Genomic DNA, 9,672 nt, shown 5'->3' with positions numbered 1-9,672 from the left:
TCGAAGTCATCTGCTCTCCTTCGCTCTTTCGACAGCGAAACGACAGGCGACCATAACTCCGACGATTTCATCTCGAAGGTCGATATCCTCGCCGTGAATTTGCTCACTCGAGGCGATCTCTTCTCTCCAGCCCCGACTTCTTCCCCTTTGCTCTCTCGACGGCGAATAAAATAGGCGACCATAACTTGGACGATTCCAATTTCAAAACCGATCTCTTCTCTACCGCGTCGATTCCAATTTCAATCTAAAAGGTAAGGCTCTACTTCTTTGGATTTTGTTATTGTCGTTTTATATCTCCTCTGCATGTCGTGTGTTCCTTTTGTTTTAGTGGAACCAGTGATTGTTTGATTCACAGTTTATAGGTAGTGGTATGTTGGATCTCCTCTGTTATATCTCCTCTGTATCTTGTGATTTGTTGGATTCAGTTTATATGATTGTCGTTTGTTGTTTATATGATTGTCGTTTGTTGTTAAGTTATGGTTACTTGATAGTGTTGTGGTTACTCGATAGGTTTGTGGTTACTTGATAGTGTTGTGGTTACTTGATAGTTTTGTGGTTACTTGATAGTGTTGTGGTTACTTGATAGTTTTGTGGTGACTTGATAGTGTTGTGGTTACTCGATAGGTTTGTGGTTACTTGATAGTGTTGTGGTTACTTGATAGTTTTGTGGTTACTTGATAGTGTTGTGGTTATTTGATAGTTTTGTGGTGACTTGATAGTGTTGTGGTTACTTGATAGTTTTGTGGTGACTTGATAGGTTTGTGGAAACGAAATGATAGTTTTGTAGTAACCTGATAGTGTTGTGGTTACTTGATAGTGTCGTTTGATAGTGTTGTGGTTACTTTATAGTTCAGTTTGATAGTGTTGTGGTTACTTTATAGTTTAGTTGATAGTTATTGCGTAGACATTAAATAGATTTTGTACTTCTGCTTTCAAGTAACAACCTGTTCTATCAACTCTAAAAACTGTACTTAAAATTAAACTAAATCTCCTTTAAATTGAATAACATTGTTAATGAAGTCTCATAGGTTTGTAGTTGTGGAAGATGTAATAAGTTGTGATTAGACATTGGTAGATAATTGTTAGGTGGTTAGTTATTACTTGTTAAATCCCCATATCGTCTTTCTCCTATTAAATCCCATCCTTTATTCATTCTTTCACATTATCTCCATATGGTCTTTCTCTCCTCTTTTCTAAAATCTCTTTTCTGTTCTTTGTGCTATGGATTCAAGGAATCAATGTAACCAGTACTCTGGTTATGTTAACCTTCTTAGCAGTCAAGAACAGAATGTGGGTGAGGGAAACTTTCCTTATGAAAGTTTTCCTTCTACTGTAAGCTTTGGAGCCTCTCAAATCCCTCTGTTCAGTTCCCAACAAAGTGAGGCTCCATCCCAACCTGATGACATAGTAGTGGAGCGTCGGGAGAGAAGGAAATGGACCCCATTCGATGACGAAGATGCAGTCGGCCGGACCGGTCTATCTCCACTCCAAAAATGTACTGCAGCAATTCGTCAATTGGCATATGGTAGTGGAGCTGATGTAGTTGACGAATATTATCGACTTGCTGAGACTACTGCTCGCAAATGTCTCCACCAGTTTACTGCCGGGATAATCCATTTGTTTGGCGATCAATATCTAAGACGTCCCACACCAGAGGATCTTGAAAGACTACTCCATGTCGGAGAAGAACGAGGATTTCCAGGGATGGTTGGAAGCATCGACTGCATGCATTGGGAGTGGAAGAATTGCCCCGGTGCTTGGAAAGGAATGTATTCACGAGGAACCGAAAAACCAACAATTGTGCTGGAGGCCGTTGCTTCATATGATCTCTGGATATGTCACGCGTTTTTTGGAGCACCAGGTACTATGAACGACATTAATATTCTTGATAGATCACCTGTTTTTGATGACATTATTAACGGAATAGCTCCCCAAGTCACCTTCTACGTCAACGGAACGGAGTATAATTTGGCTTACTATCTCACGGATGGTATTTATCCGAAATGGGCTACTTTATTTCAATATGTCCGACTACCACAGGGTCCGAAAAAAGGCTATATGCCAAAAAACAAGAATCTGTGCGAAAAGATGTTGAGCGTGCATTTGGCGTCCTGCAAGCTAGATTCGCCGTTGTTAAAAATCCTTCTAACTTATGGGATAAAGAAAAAATAGGGAATATTATGAAAGCATGCATCATACTCCACAATATGATTGTCGAAAATGAACGAGGTTCATACACTCTGCGTAACATTTCTGAATTTAATCAAGGTGTGGAGCGTTCATATTCCGTCGGACCAGCTTCAAATCTCGGCAATACAAACACTCGTCAAACGGAAATGAAGGACAAACAAACCCATCAACGATTAAAAAATGATTTGATTGAAAATATATGGGCTAAATTTGGACATCTTGAAAATAATATATAATCTGATGTTTGTATCTTTTTTTTTAATGTCTTCAATGTTTTTATTTTCTTTTTAATGTTATAATTTCAAGTTTTTGTAATTTTTTTTAATTTAAATGTTATAATTTGTAGTTTTTGTAATTTTTTTTAACTCTGTAATTTTCTTATGTTTTAATTTAAAATTATTTATGTCTTATTTTAAACATTTTTTCATTTATTTTTATTTAATAATATTAATAATTAATTAACTAAAAACCTTTCTAAAAGTACTAGCAATAATGTTCCCTTTTCTTAATGTTCCTTACCATTGTTCCTTAGCTCAAAAATATCAGTAAACAATGCTAAAGAACCTTTAGCAATAATGTTGCTCTAAGGGTTTAAGCCCTTTTAAAGCCTCCTTTATGCGAAAGCTCTACCTCGCACAGAAGGTTTCCAATACTGCTTTCGGTTTTCTTTCTTAAAATATTTTATACTTTTGTCACTCGCTGGAAAATTGCTGGCAATTTGCACAAAAGATAACACAGCGTAAATCCCCCAAATGTTGTACTTTCTTTTTTTGCTTTAAATTTGGTGCCCAAAAGTTGTAGTTTTTTTTTTGCTTTAACTTTTTTTGAAAAAATTTGCTTTAAATTCGGTAACCAGCCCTGCATATATATGTTGCAGCTCTCTCTGTTATCATAATCAATAAGAAAAGGTTTAGATTTTTTCTTAGAACAAACTCATGGGTATCTAAGATCTGTCTTGTCGTTGCAGCTATCTTATGGTCACATAGCAATTGATCTTAGGGAATGGTAGTCAAAGATGTAGTAATTGATCATAGTATAAGAGACAGCACCTGAAAGTTTAAGCCTTTGAATTAAGCTTTTTGTGCCTTGCCTACCAGAGATTGCATCCCTCCCTTAAGTCTCAATACATCGTTATTGCATAAAGTGAAATATTTTATACAAAACTAACTTTTATATTCTGTCTTTTATGAAATTTGTGAAAACCTTCAAGGCCCAGTTACTGAAGACATGTTTCATTGACAAGCTACAATAATGGGTCCATCAGATAGTCCTTGTTCAGGCGGAGTCTTTCTCGTAACCATTCACTTCCCTCCCGATCATCCTTTCAAACCACCAAAGGCTATAGTCATTTTTAATCATATTTAAATCATTACATGAGTTCTATTGGACGGAACTCAGTTGCCTTTTTTCTTCTTGCAGGTTGCATTTAGGACAAAAGTGTTTCACCCTAATGTCAACAGCAATGGAAGCATTTGCCTTGACATTTTGAAAGAACAATGGAGTCCTGCACTCACCATATCCAAGGTGAACCCAAAAAAACAGAACACACTTTGACAATTATCAGTCTGGACTCTGATTTTAATACAATGCATTGTGACTTTCTAGGTTTTGCTTTCGATATGTTCATTATTAACGGATCAAAAGTCCAAACCCAGATGATCCTTTGGTTCCAGAGATTGCTCACATGTACAAAACCGATAGAGCCAAGTATGAGTCTACTGCAAGGAGCCGGACTTAGAAATATGCTATGGGGTAAAGTTTGTGCTTTTGATCCATCAAGACTCAGTTTTAAAGGAGGGAGAGTGAGAGAGAGAGATAGGACACTACATAGGATCTTCCATAAAATTAAGTTATGTATGATCTCTTTGTTTCAAAGCTTCTTTGATTTCACTTGTTAAACAAGAAAAAAAAAACATTTACTTCTCCTATTTATTTCCTTGTTTCATTTGTTTTTCCTTTCAACTTTTTTTTTTCAAAAATTATGAAGAAATTATATTTCTATAATTTTTTACACCAAACAAACCAGTTGACTTAATTTTACCTCAAGGCTATATATGCACAATTCTAATTACGTTCATGTTGATTAACAAGATTAAACGCGTTTATTATGCAATACCGTACGATATGTGAATCATTGATGATTCAATAAATACCTCAACAAGTTCTCCAATTTTTTTTTTCTAAAATAACAACAGGAATCCAAACAATCTAAACGAAGAACTAAACATGAAGATGGTAGCATTGTTGCTTATTACATTTCTCATAGTCTCGGCATCATTCCCTCATCTCGCTAGTTCCAAGAGCAATGGGAAATCATGTCTTACAAATGCGGTTAAGGTTTGCTTTGATGGCATTTCTCGTGGAGCGCCGGTGAAGGCTGCATGTTGTAAGAGTCTGAAAGAGAATCATACATGTCTGTGTGATTTAATTAAATCCCGTGTGGTCGATACCAGTGTCCTTGGCTCTAGTCTCAAGTCTTGTGGCATGCCTAACCCCAAATGTTGAACATATTAAAAGAATATCGAGCAACCATACCAAAGAATCCGTGCTTTATTTTTTTCAGTTTTTATACAATTTTTTAGTGACTAGAATAAATTACTATAATTTGTAAACCATTTTGGTAACCAATTCGAAATTTTAAATAGTATTTCTATAACTTTTTAAACCCATTATGGAAAAGTAATTGAGCCTTGCATGTGGTATATATATACATAGCTAATTACGTACGTGTTGATAAAAGAAGGCCAATCGCGTCTATTGCGCAATACCATACAACGCGAATCCTTAATTACCCAATAAATACCAAAACAGATCTTCACATTTTTACTCAGAAAACAAAAAGAATCCAAACAATTTTGCTATCAAGAGATATAAACAAACAAGTACATATACATGAAGATCGTAGCATTGTTGCTTATAGCATTTGTAGTACTCGTGGCATCATTTCCTCCTCCGACAAAAGCTATTGCGGTCGAGGGAAGTCGTTCCACGAGGAATGGAGAATCATGTGCTACAAATGCGCTTCAGGTTTGTTTCGACAGTATTGCTAATAGAATGATGATGTCGACTACATGTAATTGTGAACAGCTAAAGGAGCACCAATCATGTCTATGTGATGCTACTAAAACTCGTATCCTCGATAGCAATGTCCTAAGAATTTATCTCAAGTCTTGTGGTATTACTGACCCCATATGTTAAACAATATGATGGGAACACGGAACCATTGGTTTAAGACACTAAATCGAGTAGTTGTCAGTAATGGAGAAGTGATCTTCTAGTGCTTACTACTGGTTAGTAACATTTCCTATACCTCTCTCATTTTCCCTTGTTTGTGAGAATAATGTATTTTATCTAATGATTCCACATTTGTATTTTATCTAAGTAATAGATAACCATTTGTCATTTTTTCACACTTTGATTCTTGTAAACTCTGTAACACCCATCACGGGTTATTGTTACGGTACATAAACATATATAGATCACAAATCTGCTTATTGCTGGTTCAAAAAGTTACATCATTTTTTTTGACACACCTGCATCTATAAACACAGGATGTGTATGAAGAACATCTTATATGACGCCAACAATAGACAGTAAAAACCATGAAAAAAGAATAATATATATGGTATAGGGAAAAAAATTACCCCAAGAGTCTCACCGACGGCGATGGTAGAGTTTAGACCTCTTTCCAGCTATTGATTTCGACGTGGAAGAAGACGAAAGTGAGAGAGACGAGTTTACATGTTCCTCCTTGTCCTCAATAAAGGCCTTCTTCACAATCTCCTGTATTTCCATGTACCTCTGCTTCTTTTGTAGTCTTTTCTGAGGAGTGTCGCCTTCTCCGCAAGCCAGCTGATTCAAATCATCACAGTCCATAATCTGATCAAGTACTGCCGAACATCGTGGGAAGAAGCGTTTCCCCAGTTCCACTGATGATTGTGAAAATGAAGAGAACAATTAATGTTATAGACTAGACATGGTTTCTTTCAGTTATCTATTACAAGTAGGGCTGAGATTTTTAACCGAACCAAACCCGCCGGACCAAACAGAAACTTTGGTTAGTTCGGGTGAGAAATTCGGTTTAGTTCGGCAAGTTTATAAGCAAATTGGTTTTCGGTTTGGTAATTGATTAGTTCGGTTTTTCAAAAAAAATTGTCAACCAAATTTTCAACTGAACTGACCGAATTAACCGAATTAAAGGAACTAACCAAACTAATCGAAATTATCCGAATTTAATCTATTTTACCCAAAGTTTTAACCGAAATATAATCGAAACCAAAAGCTTCGGTTAGTTTCGGTAAAAATTTTAAAAAACCAAATTACCCGAATACAGAACCAAACTTTTTTACAGTTTAATTCGCAGAGATTTTAGTCGAACCGAACTACCCGAACCCACATGCCTAATTACAAGTTAAAGACAACTATGTTTAAAGATCCATACCGGTTTTAGAAAGCGCTTTTAATCTGCGTTGATGCTCTTCTAGGATTTTAAAAGGTGCTGTCTTTAGATCCGGCGATGTCCTCTTTGCACCAGCCAGATGGTCAGGGTCGAGGCTAGACCCAGTGAACTCGGATGTTCCCTTCATTTGGGCGATATTCATTGCGATTTGTGCTTCCGTTGGGAAGAGACGTTGAGCCAATGCAACTAAACAGCAAGTATAGTTTATCATTAGTTTCACTCGCTTTCCTAACAAAGAATTCGATTCAAACATAAAAGGAGTAGGAGAGGACCTCTGTTTTCAAGATAGAGCAGCCTCATCTTGAGTTCATGGTCCGCCATTGCAAGAGAGGGAGAAACAGCATCTCCAGGAAACCGGTCTCCTTTGTTCGCTTGCTCCAGTATCTCTACGCATAGCCTACCTTTGAGAGAAGGCTTGCATTGCTCCGCAAGATAACTATATTCAGCCGCCATGGTGACTTGTTTCGCAATCAAGAGAGCCGTTCTACCTTCCAAAGACGTTTCCGATGCACGTGACCCTTTCGTCAACAGAGATACTATCAGATCAGGCTCCTTGCGCATGGCGGCAACGTGAAGCACCGTGTATCCCCTCGGATTCCTAAGGTTGACATCGGCAATCTCTAGGTCAAGGAGATCGTTTGCGGTCTTAACATCGCAGTACTTAACAGCGAAATGAAGAGCGTAGGCATCATCAAGATTAGTGTGCCCCTCACTCAAAAGCATCTCGACAAGCTCGACATCGTCGGAGTCAAGTGCCTTGTATATATTCAAGACATGTTTCCCTACCTCAGGCACCTCAATGCCTAGATCGTTACGGAGGTTAACTATCTCTTTGACAATATGTTGAGGCAATGACTTGTCAAGAGTAACTAAGTCCACGTTAGAGTTGACAATAACCTCTACGCATCTATCTGTTAGCTTCTTGCAAGCTTCACCACAGATACTAGAAATCTTGAGTATGAGTAATAACGTGTCCTCTTCTATTACAACTTTGTCTATGACGTCAAGTAAATGCCGCTGGTAGAGCGTAACCAGTTCATAAACCTCGAAGACGGAAGCTAGGTACAGCACCTCCACCATGAAATCCACCGCGGGACGGCAGGACACGTGGCGGCAATTCTCGTCTGCGCATTCGGAGACCCCTCTCGGCGGCGGCTTCACTCTTCCGGTGTAAATGTACGCTAAAACGGCGATCACCGAATCGACGCCGACGACGTGATCCTTGGCGATCTCCTTCAGCTCGAGCTTCACGACGGCGTTGGTGGTCAGGGCGTTTCTGAAGAAGGGGCTCCTCGCTGCGAGGAGAACACGGTGGAAGGGTACTTCCCGTCCGCAGGAGAGAACGAGCTTGGCGTCGCTGTAGAAAGATTCCGGCGAGTCGAAGACGGACTCGAGTGTAGAGAAACGACCTTGGCTTTTCTTGTAACAAACGGAACGATGCACTGATATGTTTGGCGAGTCCAACCTCCAAACCGGAGATAAACTCTTTATCACTATGAATCGAAAGATTACAAGCCTCGCACTAGTTGCGTGTTCTATGAGAGATATATATTTGTTGTATCTTACAATGAGAGTCTCGACCTATATTTATACTAGATTGCTAATGTGATTCCTTGTTGTAAAAGGAATAACATGTTTATCCTAAGTTTATAAGACTTTATAAACTTCTTGGATAATAATGAAACTAACCCAATCTTCTTATCTCTTCAGGTCTTATACGAAGCCCAGTAGTCGGCCCAGGAAAACCCAAGAGACATCAAGGCCTCACATTCTCCACCTTGGCTCTTTGGTTATTCCTCGACTTCTCCGCTTCTCCATCTCTCTCTCCTTGCGAAATGAAACCAGAAGCTTCCGACGAGCTCGCCGCACCGTCTTCTCCAAACACCGTCTATTCCTCGACGCCGTCTTCACCGGAGATGCATGCCTTCTCCGATTCCTTGCTTCTCTCTCTCGCTCCGATTGATTCCTCTCTCCCCTCTTCGATTCTCAGTGAACCAGACAAGATCCCGACTTACCGTCGCTTGTCTTCACCGGCGTTCGCTCTCACCGCTTCCGCCATTGATATCTCAGGTTTATTTTGTTCTTTTATGACTGTTTCTTTAGTCATTTGAACAAGACCCTAACCTTTGATTTCAATTTCTTCCAGCTTGTCCCTTGATGAATCCAGCAAAAAACCTTTAACTTCGTGATTCTCCGGTAGCAAAACTCAATTTGTCTACCTCACGACATGTACACCGAACCAAAATTGTCACCACCACAAAAGGTATCTTCTTTTGTTTTGACTTTTGTTTCATATGTACGTGTCTTAAGCTCCTTTTGAAACCTTGTAATGAAACTCCTTAGCTAAATAATTAAACACATCTCATTGTTTAATCTCCAGCTCACGGTGTAGACGTCTCTTCACCTCCGTTGCTTCCGATAGGTACTCAAATAGAATTATTTCTTTAATTCTGTAACAGCTTAAAACCTGTGAACTAATAACCATGTGTTCACATCTTTGTTGCAGACGTTTCTTTGCTACAACCATATTTCTTCAAGGTAAACTTTTGAACTCATCCTTTATCAAGCTTTATATATCCCTGTCGAACCATCAGTTTACTTTTCCTGAAACTGATACTCTCTTTTGTGGCCTTTCCGCGAGGTGAACAACTCGACAGCACTGTCACCTGCAGCCACACGAGACCTACTATGGCAGGACTTTAAGAAGCTCCAGACATGTCTCGAACTTCTTTCCAGGTACACACTTAGTTAGGAAATCCGCAGGATTGATAGATGTGTGAATCTTATGAACCGTAACGTCACCAGCCTCAATTACGTCCCTCATAAAATGTAGTCTAGTGTCTATATGCTTAGTCCGTTCATGGAATCCCCCATTCTTGGCCAAGTGTATAGCACTTTGAGAATCTGAAAACACTCTCACGTCATCTTGCTCAAATCCCAACTCCCCAACGAAACCTTTAAGCCACAATGCCTCTTTAAAAGCTTCGGCTAATGCCATATATTCTGATTCTGTCGTTGATAGT

The 9,672-nt window shown here is 38.9% G+C and overlaps 2 protein-coding genes and 1 long non-coding RNA gene across 3 annotated transcripts; 2 read left to right on the top strand and 1 right to left on the bottom strand.

The window, feature by feature from the left end:
• Nucleotides 1-1,221: 1,221 nt before the first annotated feature.
• Nucleotides 1,222-2,172, top strand: LOC130505894 (uncharacterized). The gene has a single exon (XM_057000497.1). It carries the CDS (start codon nucleotides 1,222-1,224, stop codon nucleotides 2,170-2,172), a length of 951 nt encoding a protein of 316 aa, XP_056856477.1.
• Nucleotides 2,173-2,793: 621 nt separating this feature from the next.
• Nucleotides 2,794-4,122, top strand: LOC130505893 (uncharacterized). Its single transcript, XR_008941836.1, has 3 exons — nucleotides 2,794-3,483; nucleotides 3,610-3,714; nucleotides 3,796-4,122. It is a non-coding gene; the product is annotated as an uncharacterized LOC130505893 (long non-coding RNA).
• Nucleotides 4,123-5,663: 1,541 nt separating this feature from the next.
• Nucleotides 5,664-8,708, bottom strand: LOC108825183 (regulatory protein NPR1). The gene is made up of 4 exons (XM_057000496.1): nucleotides 8,665-8,708; nucleotides 6,922-8,210; nucleotides 6,632-6,835; nucleotides 5,664-6,119 (listed from the first exon to the last, which is right to left on the bottom strand). The coding sequence occupies exons 1-4, from the start codon at nucleotides 8,706-8,708 to the stop codon at nucleotides 5,845-5,847; spliced, it is 1,812 nt and encodes a 603-aa protein (XP_056856476.1). The 3' UTR covers nucleotides 5,664-5,844.
• Nucleotides 8,709-9,672: the final 964 nt, after the last annotated feature.

This window comes from Raphanus sativus, unplaced genomic scaffold, assembly GCF_000801105.2.
Source record: "Raphanus sativus cultivar WK10039 unplaced genomic scaffold, ASM80110v3 Scaffold2674, whole genome shotgun sequence".
In the NCBI taxonomy this organism is placed as follows: domain Eukaryota; kingdom Viridiplantae; phylum Streptophyta; class Magnoliopsida; order Brassicales; family Brassicaceae; genus Raphanus; species Raphanus sativus.
This window is presented reverse-complemented; position numbering and strand designations above follow the sequence as displayed.